The sequence below is a fragment of the Podarcis liolepis genome (genome assembly GCF_965112155.1).
Source record: "Podarcis liolepis genome assembly, chromosome: 3".
In the NCBI taxonomy this organism is placed as follows: domain Eukaryota; kingdom Metazoa; phylum Chordata; class Lepidosauria; order Squamata; family Lacertidae; genus Podarcis; species Podarcis liolepis.
In genome coordinates, this window is record NC_139557.1 from 86970949 (window position 1) to 86994350 (window position 23402).

Sequence of the window (23402 nt, forward strand, 5' to 3'; positions counted from 1 at the left end):
AGTTGGGAAATAAGCAATAACTTCTTAAAAATTGTTGTCTCATGTTTTTAGTTTCTAGCAGCTACAAGCAAATGCAGATTTCAAAGGCTATGAAAGGCCTTTGAAATACACATCACATACCTTGCAAAGATCTTGGTTCCACAGTTCCAAGTTTGTAGCAATTAAGACTCAAGGCAAAATATTGTTTGTTAATAAATTGTATATACATGAAAATTGAAGTAGCGCTTGTTCTGAATAAATTTCTTCAGTGGGCCAAGCAGATTCCTCTAACCAAAAGACTGTTGCTTATTTCTTAAAACTATGAGCTGTCTACAGACATTTTCATATGGAAAAGTATAGATTCTGGTGTGGTGTTTGTTCTTTGTCTTCTCTCATTCCTCAGCAAACCAGCAAATCAAGTCATTGTTTGTTCATGGCCCAGCACTCTTACTGTCGCTTCTTGCTTCTGGTTTCCTGTGTCTTTTCCTTCCTTTATTTTTCTTCTTCCATCCCTTCTTCCCTCTACAACCAGTGCCTAATGTGCAGAATTCTTGATGGATTTCATTTTGATAGCTTAAGTTCCTTTTTTAAATAGTCGGAGGAACTGTGGCAGTGATGTTTGAAGGCTCATTAGTTATTGCCCTTACTGATGTTTGCACAGTAGTTGGGATCATAAATGTCAATCTCTCAGGCTATGATAGGTCTTTAAAAAAAAAAACTCCCTTGAACGCCATGCCTCAAATACTGTCATCATGCCAGAGATTAATCTAACGAGTCCTTTCTTGAGAAGCAAGTAGAGATTGAGGAGTTTTTTCTCCCTTGATACTTTCTATCTTTTTCTCTCTTCCTTCCTGTTTACATATTCCCTTGTTCATCTTCCCCATTCTTATCTCTGTTGAGGAAAACAATTCTCTGAAACATCAGGGAAGTGCCACAATTGCTGTTAGGGAAGCTATGTGTGTGTATGTTGTAAACTGTACTGTGTCAGGAGATTAAGAGATTGAAATTCAGCACTGACAAGTCCTGACACAATTCATTTCAGAATTATGAGACGAGAACATTGAATAATAAAGGCATGAACAGTGACCGTAAGGAACAAATGTAACTTGCAGCCAGAGACAAAACAGTTTTTAAGGCAAGTCCTCTGCTTCAAGACTGCATTAGAAATTTTGATCTTTTGAGTGACTTAATTTCACCTTTTCCCAATATTGCAGAGTATCTACAATTAGAAGAATCTGCATCCTTAGAAACTGTACACTAGTGAAATCCTTCTTTTCACTTGTGTTGTGGCAGCAGTACACTGTGGTAAAGACCACCCTTCCTTTCTCTCTTCCCACCCCCTGTTCTCCAGTGAGATCTCACCAGATACCTCAGCATAGTTTTACCCCAACCTGGCCTCATGGTTTGGATATCACAACTCACACTCTGGCTTGTATCTAGGCAGCTGAGGAGGGCATGGAGAGAGAACTTTTAGCAATGTGCAGCAACATGCTGCGCTTTTACATTTAAACCTTAGTTTGTTTTTAACTACGGTCTAATGTCATGAGTGAACCAGGCCAGAATCAACATTAGTTTAAGCATGTCATTTGGGGCATGGGGCTACATAACAAAGAAGCAGAGGTGAGTGACAGTTGTAGAAACTCAACTTTTCTATGTCTTGATTAAAAAGTATTTTGCTTTGTATGGAAAGTGAGGATAGGTGGATAGATTCTCACAGTGTGACATAATCTCTGGACACTGGTTTGTCCACTACCTATTCTGTTTGTTGTTGTTCCTTCCTGGGTATGGGAGCCCATTTCATTAACACAATACAAGCCCCGGCTTTCCTCTGTGTCTTGACCACTGAAGTCAGCCTCCTTGGCACAGGGTGAATGAGCACAGAACTCTGTCTTGCACTTACAGCCCCCCCCCAAAAAAACCTGTATTGTAACCAGCCTCATTACTTGCTTTCTAATCATGAAGAGTGGGGGTGGGATCTTGGGATCTCCTTGTATGGAAATTCGCTTCCATTAGTATCAATGGCCAGTGAGAGGCAAATGGCATACCTGTTTGTGTTTGTTCACATTTAGGAGTGTTTGAGCACATGTTATATATGTGTTACTTTCAAAATGAAGGTGCCGCAAGACATTGGACACTAGCAGCAATTCTTTGGTAAAACAATCATATTATTTATGTGTTCTTTGAGAAATAGAAAAGTGGAATATAAATTTATTTAATAAATGAGATAAATGTAGGCATACCCCAATTATACTAGGTGCCTGTTGTTGTTGTTGTTGTTGTTGTTGTTGTTGTTGTTATACCCTGCCTTTCTCCCTAGCAGGGACTCAAGACAGCTTACAGCTAAAAATAAGAACAATTAAAAACGTAAAAAAAAGAATCATAGAAACAATTAAACATTGATAGTGTGTATATATTATATATAATCTATTAATATTAGTCAACTCTGGCTTACAATGAAAAGATCCACTAGAGTGCTGTTGCTTTAAGCTGCTTAATTAACCATTATCTATTTATAAAATATTTCCAATGAACACATTAACATATTCTGAAGCCTCTACTGCTGTGACTTGGAAAGACAGTAGGCCCATTCCCTCTTAGTCTTTTGCCATCTCCAGATGTCCCGCTCCACTTCCCATTCTTTCAAGATACCTGGATGGGAGAGTAAAGGAACATTTCTCTCAGCATCATTGCTGTTCATCATATCATAAGCAGCTGGACTAAAGATTCCACACTAGGAAAATGGGGGAGTATGGCACTTTCATCTGTTTCCCCTTTATGATAACCCAGAAGATGCAGGGAGCCTGTATGGGGCAATTGCTTAGTAACTCAGGCAGCAAGTTTAAAACTTTCCCATCATGCCACACACTCTGTCTCTACATGCTATTGTGTAAGATGTTTGTTGTAGTAACCAAATTGCTTTATCAGGTGTATCCAGAGACCTAAAATCTTACTGAACTATTTTTACAGAGCTTTAGGCATGCAACACATTGAATAGTTAATGTTACATATAATCTCAAAGTCTAGGGCTGAATATGCCATTCTGCTTTTAAAAATACTATTGGATGATAGCCTTATGTTAGCCCTCTCGTGGTTTGAAATGCAGAACGGGGAAGTGCTGGCTTATCTAGTTAATGCATAACCTTTCACTTGCACTACGTTATTAGAAATATTTAGAAATTTAACTTGCAGTTAGTTTGTACACTTGATTTTGATCAAAATGTAATATACTACACATAGTGAGAGAGAGAGAGTAGAGTAGATTAAATACAATGGCCTGCTTTGCACGTAATAAGCTAGAGTGAATGAAACTATGGTAAGGGGAGAGAGACTTTGTGCTGGCCACCAGGCAGTGGCCTTTTCCACCTGCCTTTCCCACCCTCTGGCCCTAGGAGCCTTCACAGGGAAGCTTCAGAGGAAGAACAGTGAGGGAAGAGAGGAACCTTTGGAACAGAGTTGTTGCCACATGCATTATGTGCATGTGTCTTTTAATAAACTGAATGAATAGAGTGGAAGAATATGAGTCATGGGGGTGGGGAGTGTGTGTGTATGAATTAAACAGTGCTTAGTTTATTTTATTGGTTGCTATTTCGTTAATGTTGTTAATACTGTTTTATGGATTACGAATTCTGTAGTGCTTTGTGAATCCTATGATACGACTTTTGTTGTAATTGTGCCGTTGCCTATTTTTGTTGTTGTTTTGTTAATAGTTTTTTATAGACTGTAGTTGTTTTACTGATGATTTATAATTGTTTTACTAAAGATTTGTTAATTATGCTACATGATTTATGTTGTATTTGTGATGTTCTGTTCTGTTACTGCTATTGTTTGTAAGCCGCTTTGTGATTCATGTGAATAAAAAGCAGCATAGAAATATAATAAATCACATGAAGAATGCTAATACACAGTACGCAAATCACACCATATGACACCCTCCTCACTTTGCCTTGCAGTGTAGAAAACATCCCAAGCACTGGCTTAACATTGTATGTAAACAGGCATTCGTAGTTTGTTTTTTTCCAAGCACACCATGAGAAAAAGCAATGATGAAACCATGGGTCACACATAATACTAAATCAGCATTCTTATTTCTTTCCTCCCTGCATGACAAAGTGGGGCAGGCGGGCGTAATTTGAGCAACGTGTTCGATCCTGGTAAACTATAGTTTAACTATGGCTTACTATTACAAGCAAACGAGGCCATTATATAGATTCCAGCTGGGCAGTCTAATCACTTGGTCCTCACTTGACACATCTTTTGAAGTGGATTGTAGGTTTGAAAATGCCTCTTTCCACACTGTGGCATTCTGAATGTTATGGGCATTAAATGTGTTAGCTTCCCTCTTCCTGTAGGTAGCTTACCTGAAGTACCTTTCAATTTACTGCTTTGTAAAGCAATGTATTTTCCTATCTCCACTCCTTCTCAATAACATTAGTTTTCCGGGAGAGCAAAAATTACAAATAAGGTTATTAAAATATGTAGTACCTTGACTGGCTTTAAAGAGAGATCCTCAGAGGATTTTGGATCTGTAGCGGTAGGTACATGTTGTGTTTAGTTTATCTTGTCTGTGTATAATCATTTACATTTAAATTGTTGTTCTTGTAGAGAGAGGGAGGCACAGTACGGTGCTTTCATGTGCCGTCGTGGTTATTGGAGCTGCAGCTAGCACACTGCCCTAAAAATCTCTCTCCCGCTCAGCCAGGAAATAGGCTGAATTTGCGTTCAATTGTTTTTTCTTCAGAAGCAGAATTGGTTTGTATGTAGTCAGGACAGTGGGGAGGCTGAAGATGTATAGGAAAATCTACAAATGAGATGAAAAGCAAGGCTTGTAGTTGCCTAGGCTGGTGTTTTCTCTCCATGTGTCATCACAAAGTCAGAGCCACAACCAATTGAGAGTAAGAGTACGCCAACTCATTTTGTATTTGGTTTTGTAAACCAGGAAGGGGCCTTGTGGGGAACAAAGCTAATAGCATTTTTACCTGGTGCCTGTTTTGACTACTAATTGGGTTTATATATATGCAAGGGGATAAAAAGAAACACACAGTTTGCAAGCGATGCTATATGCACATCATTAATTTGTGACTAAAGTAAAGGCCTCACGGAAGAAAAGCTAACACTGTGCTCCAATGTTTCTCATAAAACAACAGATTCACAGTCAGAGAACGAGGCGTCTCCTGAGAAGCGGCCACGATTATTGGAGGACAGTCATGACAGGCCTGAAGAAATTAGCCGTTCTAAACAGAAGAGCAGACGCAGGTGTTTCCAGTGCCAAACAAAACTGGAGCTGGTACAGCAGGAACTGGGATCATGTCGCTGTGGTAAGGACTCTTACAAACTGCCCCACCCCACACTTGTATGTCGGGGGGGGGGGAATCTGGGTCATGTTGTTGTGATGCAGCTTGCACCGGTGTAGAGAAAAAATAATGAAATCTGTACAGTATTGGAAGTGGCTGCAACCTTACAAAAAGTCAAGACTCTTAAATCCCTTTACAAGTATACTAAAGCTTTGTACTCCATGTGTGAAGAGGTAGGTTATAAAGGTCAATTATACATCCAAGTAAAGATATATCAGTTTGTTGGATTTTCCTTCTGGGCAGTAGCTCCGTGTTTCTGCTTTTGTGCCAACAAATGCATCATTCATCTGATATTAAAGGCATGGGTCAATTCTAGTGACTCCTCACACATGGGAGAGTCCCAGTGTCTAGACTTGAGCTTCCATTCTTGTAAAGGTTTCTCTGCTCATTGCAATGTGAAGAACAGCTGTGTTTGAATTCAGGGATCTGTACATGGTACCTTGAGGAGTCATGCGCAGATAGTTCTTTATTGGAGGAGGGAGGATCAAACGCAGTGATTCATCAGGAAACCAAGGGATCCTTTGCAACATAGCAGCAATTATAGTAATTACTTATGAGGCACCTTGAACTACATAACAGAGAAATACTCCAGTTCTTTTTCCCCCAATAGCAATGTACACCCTGTCTCCAGATGTCAATACTCTGTTAGAGGAACCAAATTTGTTGCTGTGTATTCAGAGTAATCTGTGCATTCGCCTAATATTATTCTTTCATGATGTGCATTAGGTATGAATTAAATGGCCAAACTGTACAGTTATAACTAAGGGTTTTTACATATGTCTAGTTAAATCAACAGAATAAAGCAGGCCATCACTGCAGAACATTTAGTGCATACAAGCTTGTGATTTAAACATTTTTCTTGGGCTTTCTCAGTAAAATGCGAGCTAAATGATGAGAACTGCCGTCATTGTAACATGTCTCTGTACATTCTGTTTGCCAAGCATGATGTTTGCACTAGATGCTATTCTATTATTGCTTCTGTCACAGTTTGAATGAAGGAGCTTGTTAGTGTCTCTCTGAAGAATATAGTCACAGATAAAAAAAATCTATCTATTTTCTTCTTCAAACTCTTAAGTTTTAATTGAAGAAGTAACTTTTTTGTTTCATATCACACTGGAAACAACATGCTGACCTTTTAACTTCGCTTGGTCTGTGGGTGTGTTATATATAAAAATATAAATAGAAATTACAGATATTGAGTGTTTGTATCACACTTTAGTAGAAAGCATTTTCCTTCTCTTTAAGCAGAGTCATTATGTGCTAACTAAAATGCACCATAAAGACTTAAAGATACTATTTTTAACAGCCTGCTTCTGGTCTTCCAGTAATATCTTCAAATATAAATACTTATGGTTTTATATGTTCAATCCAGCATAGTTTTCTTTTTCTATAATAATAATAATAATAATAATAATAATAATAATAATAATAATAATAATAATAATTTATTATTTATACCCCGCCCATCTGGCTGGGTGTCCCCAGCCACTCTGGGCGGCTTCCATAAAAACCAAAAATACAGTAAAATATCACACGTTAAAAACTTTCCTGAACAGGGCTGCCTTAAGATGTCTTCTGAATGTCAGGTAGTTGTTTATCGTTTTGACATCTGCTGGAAGGGCGTTCCACAGGGCGGGCGCCACTACCGAGAAGGCCCTCTGCCTGGTTCCCTGTAGCTTTGCTTCTCGCAATGAGGGAACCGCCAGAAGGCCCTCGGCGCTGGACCTCAGCGTCCGGGCAGAATGATGGGGGTAGAGACGCTCCTTCAGGTATACTGGACCGAGGCCGGTTAGGGCTTTAAAGGTCAGCACCAACACTTTGAATTGTGCTCGGAAACGTACTGGGAGCCAATGTAGGTCTTTCAAGACCGGTGTTATATTGTCTCGGCGGCCGCCCCCAGTCACCAGTCTAGCTGCCGCATTCTGGATTAGTTGTAGTTTCCGGGACACCTTCAAAGGTAGCCCCACGTAGAGTGCATTGCAGTAGTCCAAGCGGGAGATAACCAGAGCATGTACCACTCTGGCGAGACAGTCCGCAGGCAGATAGGGTCTCAGCCTACGTACCAGATGGAGCTGGTAAACAGCTGCCCTGGACACAGATTTAACCTGTGCCTCCATGGACAGCTGTGAGTCCAAAATGACTCCCAGGCTGCGCACCTGGTCCTTCAGGGGCACAGTTACCCCATTCAGGACCAGGGAATCCTCCACACCTGCCCGCCTCCTGTCCCCCAAAAACAGTACTTCTGTCTTGTCAGGATTCAACCTCAATCTGTTAGCCGCCATCCATCTTCCAACCGCCTCCAAACACTCACGCAGGACCTTCACCGCCTTCACTGGTTCTGATTTAAAAGAGAGGTAGAGCTGGCAGTGTTGTCCTTTGAGGTTCCTTTGCAGGCACCTAGTATCCTCACTGGATATGTTCCTGTTTCATTTAAAGTTCATAAACTTAATTACAGTTACATTTGCAGAAAAGTCCACTTGAAAACATGCAAATAAATTCAGAGAGTGACCAACCAAAGAACCCCCATCCTGTTCTCTGTGTGCAAGTTGCATTCTTTTCCAAAGTAAGAGTTCCTTGATGGCCTTTTTGAGCTCCCAAATGTTTGTTGATGCATTCAGAGATGAGAATAGAAGATGCTAATTTGCAGCTTAGTCAGCATGTTAACCACAGGGTGCTTAGCAGACCCATTTCCAGACCTATTAACTGCACTACCATAATATTTTAATAACACAACACTTTGTAAATTATCTACTTTAGAAAATACACAGCAGGAAAGCTTGATAAATATGGATTTTGGAAGGGCACATGAAGCATGGATAGGGCAGTGGAGATTATAATTATTAGGCTATATCTGAAGTGGGCATGTCAGGGACTGCTATAAGCCAAGCCGGTGCTTATGTTGAAACTACCTTGACATGTTTGCAACTATTACATTTTAAGTTCCTCAAGCAGGGATGGGCCATGCAGTAGCTTAATCTATACTACCACATTCATGGGCTGACATATATTATTCCTGCTGCTTCTCCCCTCTGCCTCTCCCTCCCGGTAAACAACAGCATCCTGCCTGCTGGGAAGTGGCTCCACCCCACCCAGGAAGCAGCCTCTTGTTTAGTGTGATGTCCATAACTCCGTGCCAAAGAAAAAGCACTTCCTGTGCCTAAATAGGCTGAGCTCGAATCCTGGCAAAACAGAGCCACGGTGGTTGAATGGTTCTCATCTCTGAAATATGGGTCAACTGCTGGCCCTGGATAGGGTTGCACTGCCCTCAAGGAGCAGGTACACAGTCTGGGGATGCTTCTGGATCCAGCTTTTTCACTGGAGGCCCAGGTATCCTCAATGGCTAGGAGCATCTATTACCAGCCACACCTGATACAACAGCTGTGACCATTACAGGACCAGGAGAGCTCAAGCACGGGTGACTTTAAGTTTGGATTACTTCAATGCTCTTTCTGTGAGTCTTCCCTTGCTGTTTGGCCCAGAAACTAAGCATATAACACTTCTGCTCAGAGGTCTGCACTGGTTCCTGATTTGTTACCAGGCCAAGTTCATTGTGTTACTATTGGTATGTAAAGCATAGCTGTCAACTATTCCCTTTTTAAAAGGGAAATTCCCTTATTCCGAATAGGATTCCTTGCAAGAAAAGGGAAAAGTTGACAGCTATGATAAAGCCCTTAACAGCTTGGGACCAATTTACTTGTGAGATCACCTTACCCCATATATGCCCACTCAGCCACTTAGATCTGTGGACCTGGCACTATTGCAGATGTCACATGATGCTCATTCCACAGTTGTAAGAAGTTGATCTTTTAATGTAGCAGCACCTGCCCTTTGGAACTCCCTGCCTGTTGACATCACATAGGTGCCTTTGCTACACTAGTCTACATTACCTTGGACTTAGATGACGCTTGGGGTCCCTTCTCACTCAACAACTCTATATACGAAAACGTTTTAAGCAGGAAATGAAAACATTGTTTAAGCTAGCCTATCCAGACATATATATGTTGATTTGTTTTAATCTTTCACTGTTAATTTTAATTCTCTTTAAAATGCTTTTAATTACTTGCTTTTTAATAGATAATTTTAATATTTTTTACAAACCGCTTTGAGGTTTTATTAGTCAAGCAGTATATACATTTTGTTAAATATAAATAAATAAATAAAATGCTATATTGTTTGTTCAGTGCATTATAAATTCAATAAACAGTGCGCTGCCATTGGGGAGATTTTATGTGGTGGTTATGGCATATACAAACAATATTAGCAGAGTCCATGTAAGCAAAAAGCAAATCCCGGGAGCTGGCCCTCTGTTGTTAGCTGATTAAATTCTTTGGTATCTTTTCCATTGCAGTAAGTCCCAGACAATGGAGATACCGAAACAAATTACTGAGAACATTATTAAAGAATGTATAGACTATTTTAAAGATCTGATATTTTCACTATTAATATTTTCCAGCTTTGTCTAGTTGAGGATGCAAAGTTATATACAGAACAAAATTATAAGTAAAAAAACAACCCTGAAAGGCTAACTGTGGAAGTGTTTAGAATAAGGGTCAGCTTGACCTTGTTGCTCCTCAATTTTTAAAACAATGTAGAGGCACCTTATGTCAGGTCTGCTGAGAAATTGCTAATTTTGATACTACAAGTGTTTCAAAATATCTCTCTGTATTGCTGCTTAAGAAGTTTGAAGGACAGATTCCATTTAGGAGTCATCAGTGTGGGGTTAATAAAACTTGTGACTTACCCGTTCTACTGGCAAGCTAGTACAAGCCAGAAAGATTGTTATTATTATAGTATTCTTTGGGAATACTACTCAGCTGCTGAAGAATGAATTTTATTTATCTTCTGTGGGTACAAGTTCTTTCTACATATATGTCATAGCTGGAAGGCAAAAAAAGGAAATTATCCATACCAATACAGATTAGGCCAACATTAATGAATTTGTGGATTTCTGTATATTTCTGTAACTTTGAGCAACTATAGCAGCTGAATTTAAAATTTAAATAGCAGAAAATAGTAATAAACATTGAAACTCTAAATTACTGATTTCTGTGTCAAATAATAATAATAGGATTGTCTTTTTCAGATGTATAATTCTGATTTCTGGGGTACTTAATTTCCACCACTTTATCAGGACACATTTTAGTTTTGTACCTGCTCCCCTCCACCACTCCAAAACATGGGGCTATACCTGTTGAAAATATTTTTAAAACTGAAAAGTTAATTTTTGGAAGGTATACCTTGATTTTGTTTGTTTTCATCTGTGCATATAACAAAACAGATAGCTGGAACTTTGCACTTGTACATTTTTGCCTTTAAGTTTTTATTTCAGCTTTTATATTGTCATTTTTCGTTAAGGAAAATGAGTAATACTTCCCCGACAGCAAAATATGGCAAGAATAAGTTCTTTTGAAAGGAGGAATTTCTACCTTCTTTATTTCCTTTTTGTTTTTTAACCCTTCTCTAGGCATTATTGAATGTCAGTTATTATAGAAAGTTGATAACATATGATTAATCTGTTCTGTAAGTTTACCCATGTTTGTGTTATCAACACTGCTTAATAAATGGTCATTGTACCAATTTCCCATACATTAAAACTTCAGCATAATTATTACAGCCAATACAGTGGTACCTCGGGTTAAGTACTTAATTCGTTCCGGAGGTCTGTTCTTAACCTGAAACTGTTCTTAACCTGAAGCACCACTTTAGCTAATGGGGCCTCCTTCTGCCACCGTGCTGCTGGAGCACGATTTCTGTTCCTATCCTGAAGCAAAGCTCTTAACCTGAAGCACTATTTCTGGGTTAGCAGAGTCTATAACCTGAAGCGTATGTAACCCGAGGTACCATTGTACCTGTTGCATTTCATTTTCTTCTGACCTCACTTCTTTCAGCCCAAACCACCACCCCAGAAAATAGAATAGCCTCTTCATGCAGCTGACAAAAAAGGATCTTCGGCCATGAAAGCTCTTAATGATCTTTTATTCTTTATTTGTCATGAGGCTCTTCATTGTGCTTGCTTCCTCTCTAGAGTATGTTAAATGACAGTGGCTGTGTTCAAACAGTCTCATCTGGGCTTAATAATTCTTATGTAAACTATTGTTAACAACTTCGCAAAAAGCCAAGATCTGGTTTAAGGTTGTGGCTCATTTTGAAGTTAGTAGCCGTAGCTAACTGTTTCAGAGTAAACAGGAAGCTCTGGTTAATTAGAGACTTCCTGGTTTGATTGCTCACACTGAAGTGAAGAGGCTGCATACACAGGCAAAAGGCTTGTTCAAAACTCTCTTTATTAAGCCAAGCTATGTTTGTCTGAACAAGGCCACTATCTGCTATGCATGCACAAACAGCAGGGGCAAGATTCTCAGTAGTGGAAGCCCTGTGCAATGACTTGACTTGCACAATGGGGTCCCCCCTCCTTACTCCCCCCCCCGTGCCCCCTGTGAAATTGGCTTGGGGAGTTCAGGAAAACCCCTAGAACAATGCATTCTGGGAAGAGTGAGGGGATCATTGCTTCTGGCAAACTGAAATGCTTCCCCTGACGGAACATTCACCTTAGCACAATGTTGTATTCCTTCCCAGGTTTCTCAGATATCTGGCCTTTATCCTTCCTGCCATGCTGTGAACTTTTAACTCTCAAAATAGTGTCTAAGAAGTGTTTACATTTATAGCATTGCGCCTCTGTGTTAGAAGATTTGCTTTTGCTTCCAACTTCAGTGTTAAGTGTCACTTCACTTACTGCTCATCTCCTGGATTGCAAGAGTGCCTCAGGTGGCACGGGCAACAGGAGTTTATGGCACACTTTGAGAGGAGCAGGAGGACTTCCGATTCTTGGCTCTGATATCGTCAAGCCTGAACCACCAGCCCCTCTGCTGACATGCCAGCAGACTAAAGGAAAAACTGCCCCCAAGGCTCCGGTTGCTGCTTGAGTACTGTAGTGACTGCTTAAATTATACTTGTAGTTGTCTAAATTTGTGACCCATGTCCCCAAAACTGTTAGTCCCTGTGATTTGTAATCTGTTCTAAGGAGTGCTGCTTTTGGATGTTTTCCTGGTATGCAACATGGTGACAATCCTAATAGATTTGGATCCCCAGAAATACAGAATGTAAGTACAGTGAACGCTCGGGTTGCGAACGTGATCTGTACGGGATGCACGTTCACAACCCGCAGCAGCATGTCTGCGCACGCGCGGGTTGCAATTCTGCGCATGCGCAAAGCATGATTTAGAGCTTCTGCACATGCACGACGGCCGAAACCCAGAAGTAACCCAGTCCGGTACTTCCGGGTTTCGGCAGTCCACAACCGGAAAAAAAACGCAACATGAAGCGTCTGTAACCCAAGGTATGACTGTACTCTAGAATCTACCTTGGCCTCTTCATGACCTTTAAAACACCATTTAGATTGCTGTCTTTAACTCCTGGAGCTAAAAATTATTTTAAAGGCTTAGGTCTGCATAATTTATAGATTGCCATTTTCCATACATCCTACTTTGATGTATTGCTTATGCTTTTATAGCTTCTGAATCCTAATAATTTAAGAGAACCGAAAAGATCTCCTGCAGGTGAAAAGCAGTTGTGCTCTGATAACGCTTACGTTGGAGCCAAATTTCCTTCCCTCTTAATGCTTTCAACAAAGAAATTAGACAACTCAACCTTCTGCTGGCAAAAAAATATATATTTTAGTGGGTGGTCGGAAGAATACAAGTCTACATTGTCAAAGGCCACCTTTCCTGGATTCCTTTGGCTGAGGCCTTCTTCACCATGAAGAGGTGTTCACAGGACATTTACCTTCTGTGTGCTTTGGGAGATGACATTTGATGAGGGTTTTTGTTGTTCAGTGCTAACAGTGGGGCATGGCTACTTCTGTTTATTCTCAAACCTTCCACAGAGCTTTCATGATTATGATTTCAATATCTTCCAGATCCATCAGCATTATTGCTACCATTTCATCCTAGGATACTAGTTGTATTTAAGAGGGTTGTAGGACTGGCCGGGGGGAGCCACCTCTTAACAGTTTAGTGGAGATGAGAGCTGCTGCAAATGCGCTTTAAACATGAACAAGGCATCTCTTTGCTGCTGAAATATTTTCTTGTGTGTGCTCACAGTCTCTTTTCCCCCATTCTCTTCTTTTCTGTATAGGTTATTAACTGCTGACAAGAAATTCACATCTCATAAATAATGCTTAAGAGCTATTGCTATATAAATTGAATGTGTTATGAATTGTGATGGGGCTTTTTGTAGTGTGCTGTGCCTAGAGCAGTAAGAACAGAGGGTGTCATTTTCATTAATTTCTAATGAGGTGCCAATTAAAGGCAAGGAAGGCGCTCAGAAGGGAAGAGTCATAGAGCTCCCCTGAATCCTCTATCCTGGGGCTGTCATAGGAACATGCCACCAAGCCTTCCCTGAAAATTCCATTAAATTACAATCTCATCTAGTGCACACATAGACAAATTCAGCTTTCCTTTGATCTTCAAAAGAGCAATTTGTAAGATGAGTTCTGAGCTTTCTCACACAGCGAACTGGGAGAGGTGAGAGGAATTGCTAATTGCTAATGCACTTTGCAGGCTTTGGTGAGGAACAGAAATGTGAAAGCAGATTTTCATTCTGCGTCTCTCTGACTGGCTAACCTTTAAATCAACAATACTGGAGCAATGCCACTTTCCTACAAGACATTTCTACATGGCAGTTACGCCAGCCAAATGTTCAGATAGTGATAATTTCAAAGCGTTGAGTGGAGTGTTTGGGGGCTTGGCTTCGCATGGTGGATACTCATTTCATAAATGCACTATTAGTATCAAGTTTCAGTGGGCAAAAGTTCAACTACTAACATAAAAAACATATTCCACAATTTTAAAAAGAACCCTGCTAAATCTGAGCTGTTCCAAAAACCCTCTTAAGTAACAATATTAGTTCTAGCTGGCCACATTGTCAAGTCACACAGAACTATGGCTTAGCTTGATGTGCATATGAGCCAAAGCAAGCCTTGGGCTCCCTCTGTCTCCCTTCTTCCCCTGTTGGCCATGCAAGAGGAGAAGAATGAATCAGTTTGTAATGTTGGCACGACAAACTGTGGTTAATGGTAACTGTGGTTAATTTCAAAGAAGTCAATCATGCTTTCTGATGCTTTCTTTTTGAAATTAACCATAGTTTCTGGTTTGGATGACCCAGACACCATGATTAACTAAAAACAGAAATGAAAGCTTCCAACTCTTCTCTCAACTGTGTGGGAGGAAGGGAAAATGCAGGTCACATTAAACCCAGGATTTTAGCATGATGTGTGAATGCAGCTGTTGGCTACCTGATTTGAATTCAAGATTTAATGTTCACATTATAAATGTTCACATTAGCTGTTGCAGTTGCCATAGCATTGCGCTTGAAAGGGAGATTTTAGGTTGCTTGAGTTTCAGGCTTGAGACATATTTCCAATCTTGAAATCAAATTTCATGAGCAAAAGTGCTCTTCACCTCTTAAAACAGATTCAAGGCCATTTTCTTCCCTGAATCCAAAAAGTGATTCACTGATTATGGATTTTACTGGAAATTTTTTAATCAGCCGATTTTAGTGGAAAAGCTAACTTTACCAGTTTAGTTTAGTTTAGTTTAGACTTAGATTTTTAGGACGTGTGAACATTGAGCTGATTAACATTGAGCTAATCCTACTAAATCAGAGACACTAAAGACACTAAAACTCACAATTTGAAAATTTTAAAGGTTATGAAGGATTGGATTTACAGTGACTTCCTAGAGTGGCATGAAATTGCCAAAAACTCTTAAGCTGAGCTGCTTTCTGCAGTAGTAAAGTCTTTACAAGGCTTACAAGAATTGCTTAGGGGATTGGTAATGGGATGTGAAGCATTTCACCTCTGTCACCATGTCAAATCCAGCACTGGTCAGGAATGACAGGGAAAATTACCACCATCTGCTGGCTCTTTAGCAATCCCTGTAGAAAGCGTATGCAGCTTTCAGTCCAGTTCATAGTGGTCATACATGGCCATATCAGAAGAATGACATTCCAGCTTGAGTTAATTGGCTATCAGTGTCCAGAAACCACACAAATTATGATAACTAAGTATTTTTGGTACTGAGCATGTGATGTAAAAATGCCCTAATGTTCTTTATTGAGCTATTTCAAGTAACTGCTAATGGGCAAATCATATTAAGATGTTAATGAATGCATGACAGTTTGATAAGTTAATACATATGGCAACATCAATATGTGAAACAACAATTGTACCTTTTAATTTCTAACGATGACCTATTGTTTAAAGCACGGATGGAATCCTTAAACATGTTGTGCTTTGCATTAAAGGCTTTCACAGCATATATCCAAAGAATCATTTAGTTTTTTTGTCTGCATAGCCCTGGAAGATATAATCCCTAACCTCCCATAATATTGCAGAATGCCATATAAGCGTCATTGCTCAAGGGAATGCTGTTTCAATTAAGGAGAATTAGAAGTGTACTTACTTTCACTGGAAAGGTGGCACACCCTTAAGATACAAGATACTCAGGCTGCCCAACTTAAAACCATAGGGATTTCCTTCTCATTAGAAACAGATACATGTGCATTCAGACGGAGACCAGATGGTATAGATAAGCTTGGTTGGGTTTATTCAGAGGACATTATGTTGAAGAATAAAGATAAAATACCTTTTTCAATTTTATTTTTAAGAAGTAACAAATAAAAACAAAACAGTTGTGTAGCATTACACATAATGATATAGCTTAGCTCAATAAAACACACAACACCAACAGAGTTAAAAAATGCTCCACCACTTTCCCAAACAATATTAGGTTGCAGGCAGGAAGTTGATTAAACTCTGCCCATACAGTTTCTTCTGCTGTGGCATTCATTTCTTAGCTCGTGATGCACAGAAAAAGTTGACCTGAACAGGTGGTGAATCACCTGAGTCTGTACCTTTTCAAGTTTCAGCCTTGCCTTCTAGAGAAGCCCGGCTTGCACTTTGAGAGATGTTGGAGTAATATACTGTGAACTACTAGGCATGATTGTTGGCAACTATTAAAAAGCACATTTTCTTTTTGCTTGCACATGGTAAATGAGCGACTTTTTTTAGTAATAGAAGTGGGGCATGAGGTAACCAAGTCAGCCCATTTGCAGTGAGAAACAGTATGGTTTTGGGACAGAGATCTGGCAGGTCTGGGCCATCAACTTAATATAAACCAGCCTCCCAAATTGGTGCCCTCCAGATCTTCTGACCACCAGCCATTGTGGTCCAGAACATCTGGAGGGCACCAGGTTGGGGAAGCTGATACAAACCTAAATAGCCTGGATAGCTTTGTTGGTTAGAGCTGATAGTGCTGATAACACCAAGGTTGCAGGTTTGATCCCTGTATGGGGCAGCTGCATACTCCTGCACTGCAGGGGGTTGGACTACATGACCCTCAGGGTCCCTTCCAACTCTATGATTCTAGTCATTCTCAGCTTTGGTTCCCATCTGCCTAAATGAAAAAAGGATTCTCTTGGGAAAAGTACAAGGTTGTAAGCACCTTTCCTAATTAGAAGGGCTGTATAAATGAAAAGGGAGATTTCTCAAGGTTTGAAAACATTTCCTGATCAGCAAAAATATAACATCAGAAACAGACTGTATTTTTCCGTGTATTAGACAAGGTTTTTTGACTCAAAAATCATGTAAAAAAACCTGGGGTCGTCCAATACACTGTTAGAGGCATGGGGGAGGGGGGAGAAGCGGCGCGCCAGCCAGTTGGCAGGAGCACAACTTCCTCCGATGCTGCAACGAGCGGGAAACGATCTAGGGAGTGCTTTCTGCCCGCCTGGAGAGAGAAGCTCAACAACTTTGAGCCATTTCCCCTCATTTTCTTAAAATTGAGTCCCCAAAAATAGGGGGGGTCTTATACATGGGGGCATCTTATAGATGGAAAAATATGGTACATAATATCTTCTGTGGATTAAAAGTCCTTTTGGTACATAATATTCCTGAGGTAAATTCTCTTTGGCCAGAGTATGTTGTCGTTCAGAGCCTAGAATGCAGGTGACAATTTTCGCATTGGCATGGGGAAAATGCTTTTAGGAGAGAATGTGCTTAGAGCAGGCTGTTACTGAAAAACAAATAAATAATGAAGAGGAAATGGCTAGGTGAATTGAAAAGTTTTCCCTTCATAATCAGCAGGTCTTTGTAGTACTTCAAAGTTAGTAATTACAGTTTGAGAATGAAATGTGTGTGTGCGCACACACACCTCATAAAATCCACACTGGACTTCTAGCAAAGCCTGAGGTACAGTTTCACTTGTGGCCTCCAGTCAAGATTTTAACATTGCAAACTTGCATGAAGTTTTGTCTCTGTTTTTTCAACCATCATGGTTCCTGGATTAGAGCAAAAATAATTAAGTACACACACACACACACACACACATATGTATGTGTGTGTTTGTGTGTGTACTTTATTATTCATGCAAACTTCATGCAAAACTTTGTGTGTGTGTGTGTGTTATAAGGTAAAGGACCCCTGGACAGTGTAAGTCCAGTCAACGGTGACTATGGGGTGTGGCGCTCATCTTGCTTTCAGGCCAAGGGAGCCAGCGTTTTTCCACAGACAGCTTTTCAGGGCATGTGGCCAGCCTGACTGAACCGCTTCTGGTGCAGTGGAACACCATGACGAGTGCCAGAGTGAACGGAAATGCTATTTACCTTCCCGCCATAGCGGTACCTATTTATCTTTCACTGGCATGCTTTCAAACTGCTAGGTTGGCAGGAGCTGGGACAGAGCAACGTGAGCTCATTCTGCTGTGGGGATTCGAACCGCCAACTTTCCGATCGGCAAGGCCAAGAGCCTCAGTGGTTTAGACCACAGCTCCACCTGCGTCATATACCCAGCATGTTAGAACTGTTTCTGTGAAATATATATTAATATTCTTCTTTGTTTAAAAGAGCTGAAACTATTGTCCAGACTTCAATATAAAGACTCATAAGATTTGAGGGCCGTGGTAGTATGTGAACTGTTGTTGCCGTTGTAGTACTTATGTCATGGGAAGGCACTTACAGCTGAACTAGTCTAACCATATGTTAGCAGAAGAGAGCAATGTACAGATACAAACTCTTAGTTGCTGGGCCTGGACAATAGATTGAATGAGGAGTGCAAGCTTCATTTGAATTAGATGACCTATAGATCTGAAATTTGTTGTGCACTGATCTACTATATCTGCGTGCGCACAAACCACACCTATGTGCGTGTATGTATATAGTCCAAGGCACATGAATATTCTCTGCTTCGTGAATGAGGGATTACTATACTTCAAACTATTAAATTAAATCCTAACATAAGGGTTTGAATTTGGAACACATAGACCAAAGCTCTCTTTTTACGAGAAAATATTTGATGATGGTGGAGGAACAAATTGGGCACATTTGCTTGCTAATGTATCAGCCACTTTGACACAGGTGATGGCTCAAATAGTTTCCATTGCAGCAGATGTTGGTAACTATTTTTGTCAAGAACATAGCAAAGCTTAATTGCAAATACACTGAAATGTTTAAAACATGAATCTGTAAAGCCTGTTACCACTCCTGAGGTTAAAATACATGGACCTATGTAAATGCCTCTGGAGCTTCTGTAATAGACAAAGTGTCTCAGCCTGGAAACTCGGCATTATTTATTCTTGTTCCTTATTAATGTCTTATCTGCCTTGCATTTTCATTGGGCTGAAGCAAAAAACAGATGATACACATATATTATCAGGCTGCCTAGTACTGCTTACTTGTTTTAATTAAATTTTTGGATACACTTTGGCTTTTTAATTAAATCCTCAGTGTTGGGGAGGCATGTTAGTGTAGATAAATGCTCCATGCAGAGACTTCTAGAGGTATAAATACTACACCAGGAAAATGTTCTATGTCCACAGATTGTAAGAGATGAGTCCAGAACTGAGGCTCAGTGAGGTAGCTCAGGGTAAGCTCTGGTAGTGTAGCTGTGTAACAAAATTCACAGCTATTTTGAATTGAGATAAGGGGCAAGGGCCTTTCATGAAACTTTCATCACTGTAAAAAAGAAGGACAAATTATCAGTCATTTTGATGGCATTGCTAGGAAAGAGGTGCAAAAGTGTTTGAGTCACCCCTGATTGAAGTAGATGAGGATAGGAAACATTTCCCTTACTCTAAATGAGCTTCATTTGCCCTTAGTGACATTGCCATGGAGCCAAATCTGATTGACCATGTAGTGCAATGATTTCATTGCATCCAGAATGTGACCCCTGATTGGCCAGGGTAACTTGAGGAAGCATAACAGGGAGAACACAGTTGACTTAAATAAGCATCAGTGACTGTGAATAACTGCAGAGAAATATAGTTATGATGTCTCTGAACTCTCAAAAGAGAAGCAGGGAACATCCAGTCCAGGCCTACATCTACTCTGAGATACAGGTATGCTGAGCTGCTTCCAGAATTATTAATATAAGGTCTGTCTTGTAAGTAGAGGCTGGTTGTCATTTCACAATTAGTGGTGTCATTGTTATTGTGGAAAGTTGCAGTATACTCCCCACCGCTTATCCATATCCTAGTATAGCCAGAGGAGGGCATGTATTGAACTCTTTGATATATCCTAGTTCAGGTATTGTTCATACTGTATTGTTTTGGTTATCAGTAGTATATCTTTATTCCTCCTGTCTCATATATGTTGTTTTATATTGCTGCTCAATTTTTATTGCATTTATTTATTTCATAAAATGTATACACTGCTTGATTGTAAAAAACAACAACAACACCTCAAAGTGGTTTGCAAAGAAATATAAGACAAGGATTAAACCATAGTAAGAAAGGCACCATAGGCAAATTAGTTTCTTTAATGAATTTATCAAGTATGTACTGAGATTGAGGTGATGTTCTGGGTTTTGTCACACAATTAGAGCAGTGCTGAGATTAAGCATCTCAGGCTTTGGTGGCCAGCTCTGTTTTGGAATACCAAGCTTTTTGGTGGTGATCATTTCTAATTGTTCAATTCCTGGTAGCAGATTTCTTTTTTCTAAGTTAAACATTCATTCTTCATTCACACTATTCACAGTTGATTCATAGTTATATCGAGGGCATTGAAAACAGATATACTTCGAGAAAACTAAAGGCAGTTTATAAAGAAAAGATATAGAACTTATACTTAGAAGTTTGACTGGCTGCATTAAAGGCCTCTTATAAAGAGGAAGAACATAAGGAGTAGATTGCACTACTTGACATAATGAAGAAAGTGCATGAGCACGTACATCATAAAATGCTTAGCGAAAGCCGGCAACTAGGGCTTAATAGGGGAGTACATGCTTTGCAATGGAAAAAGATCCCAGGTTCAATTCCTAGAATTACCAGGTACAGCTCAGAAAGGCTCCTGTCTGAGAAATAATGTATTAAGGTTTATTATTTCATACTCTGCTTACTATGCAAAATCTCTAAGTGGTTTACATAGAACGCAGTAAGATTTAAAAAAATCTCTATCGCAACCAAAAATACAAATCAGCCAATAAAAATATCAATAGAAACATTCAGTAAATTATCAGTAAGACATTAAAACAAAGCAGTGTGTTGAGTCTTATGACCTACCATCTGTCAGTGTAGTCAGCATTGAATTAATGGCCTGATTGAGGCTATGGCAGCTTCCTTTTTCCGTAACCAGAGTTTCTGCTACATTCCATCTTTTATATGGTTAGTATTTTCACATCTACAACTTTTCATGAGGGCACGAAAGGAGGTCTAGGAAAATATTTAACATGGTCTATATCAGGGATGCGGAACCTCCAGTTGTTTTTGAACTAAAACTCGCATCATCCTTGACTATTGGCTGTGCGGCTCAGGCTAAGGGGAATGATGATGGACTCCAGTAACATCTGGGTGACTGCAGGTCACCTGCCCCTACTCTATATTCTGATCCAAAGGTCAGCATTTCATGTCATGTTGAAAGGCTGCAATAAGTTATGTGCTTATGTTTTGTATTTCTCTCTCACACACACATACTTATGTGAAAGGAACCTCCAGTTTTCCATGGTGGCCTTGCACCATTGCAAGCTCTTATTCTTTTAGAATGATGCTTTGCAAAATGGCTGCCTTTATAAGAAAATAGCTAGTCATACGGAAAATTCTTCACTGTACTCTTCTTGTTGTTGTCCTGCAGTACTTCTGCTCATACATCTGGGATGGGGTAAAACGCATGCCCTTTTTCTTATCTAGAAGTGAATTGTAAGCAGTGGGTAAGCTTTCCAGAGCTTTGCGGCAGGAGCACCTACTTTGCATTGTAGATATCACATGCTTGCTGGGTGACTCCCATTAAGAGATCTGTTGTCTGCAGCATACAAGCATTATGGATCTAAAGCATGGGCAGGCAAACTAAGGCCTGGGGGCCGGATCCAGCCCAATCGCCTTCTAAATCTGGTCTGCGGACGGTCCAGGAATAGGCATTTTTTTACATGAGTAGAATGTGTCCTTTTATTTAAAATGCATCTTTGGGTTATTTGTGGGTCCTGCCTGGTGTTTTTACATGAGTAGATTGTGTCTTTTTATTTAAAATGTATCTCTGGGTTATTTGTGGGTCCTGCCTGGTGTTTTTACATGAGTAGATTGTGTGCTTTTATTTAAAATGCACCTCTGGGTGGGGCATAGGAATTCGTTCATTTCCCCCACCCCCTCAAAATATAGTCTGACACACACACACACACCCCCAAGGTCAGAGGGACAGTGGACCGGCCCCCTGCTGAAAAAGCTTACTGACCCCTGATCTAAAGCATGAGCAGGTAGACCAAGGGAAATATTCCAGGCATCTCTTTCAGTATAATTTTCCTGTTGTGCCTGCAGTTCATTTATGATTTCCTTGGTAGTTCCTCATAGGTATGCAGTTGAAAAGAAAATGCTTTTTTGTTTTTTGATTTTTTAAACACACACACACATATGAACACACTTGTGTGGGTTTTGTTTTTTCAAAAAACAAAGCTTGTGGAATAAACGCATTCACCAAAATACTTGAATACTTGTTGTGCAACCCGTGGAGCAACACTATATGAATATCACAGGGAGGAAGTGAAATGCCTTGGGACCTGCTGATTCAATCTAAGGCAGATTGTTTTTAATATGAGAAACTATAACTCCAGCACAAATGAGTTAACACTTCCCTCTGGCATTTCATTCCAACAGGCGAATGCCACTATGTTGGCAAAATCTCATACTTTATTATTTGCCTCGAAATTCATTAAAAAATACATTTGAATAAAAGTGTATATGAAATTATACACATGGGTGATTTACATGTTGGAAAACATGACCTTTTGAATTTCAAGACTACAATTAATATTTTGGGTGAGCTATGCAAACTAGACTTGCATCATTATCGTCAGATCCTTCTTGAAAAATTCATGTTTCACTTCAGTTCCAAAGTAACATTTCCTACAGAGTATTTCTCTTTCAGGAGCATTCTGGCATTCTTAACAGAAAGCTTGATGGTAGAACCAGCCCACTCAGTTCCAATTAAGGCATTTCAGATGAAGCTGTATAGTCATTCGTCCGGCTTGTCTCAATTCTCCTACATTATTGGCTGTAGGAGGAAGATGGGCATTGGTTTGTCTGTTACATTACTAAAAGTGGGTTGAAAGTATTGATTTGAAATGCTGGCTTTGGAGTGAGGGTAGAATTGGACAGAACACAGTGTGCAAGGACCGAGCTGTCTAAAAGCAGCAAAATAAATTTATCTCAAGTTTAGATTCTGAACTGTTGTGGGAGCTCTGTTAAACTGGACTGTTAACATAGCTTCTCATAGAACATGTATGTGGATCTGGGTTGGCATCACTTGTCATGTTTAGTGCTCAAATAACCCAATGTTCTACAGTGGAAGCTTTGCTGAGAGTTGTTTCTAATGAAAATTCAGTGGTTGGTCCTACTGTTAGGTGATGATGTTGATGATGATTTATACCCCGCCCATCTGGCTGGGTTTCCCCAGCCACTCGGGGTGGCTTCCAACAAAAGATTAAAAATACATTAAAACATCAGTCATTAAAAACTTCCCTAAACAGGGCTGGCTTCAGATGTCTTCTAAAAGTCAGATAGTTGTTTATTTCCTTGACATCTGATGGGAGGGTGTTCC

General features: G+C 39.9%; 1 protein-coding gene across 1 annotated transcript in view; it reads left to right on the top strand.

Moving 5' to 3' along the window:
• ZFAND3 (zinc finger AN1-type containing 3) overlaps positions 1-23402 on the top strand; it is a 131388-nt gene that overhangs the window by 99999 nt on the left and 7987 nt on the right. Inside the window, exon 6 of the mRNA XM_083497227.1 lies at positions 5124-5294. Coding sequence (XP_083353353.1) covers positions 5124-5294 — 171 coding nt within the window. The remainder of the gene's footprint in view (positions 1-5123; positions 5295-23402) is intronic.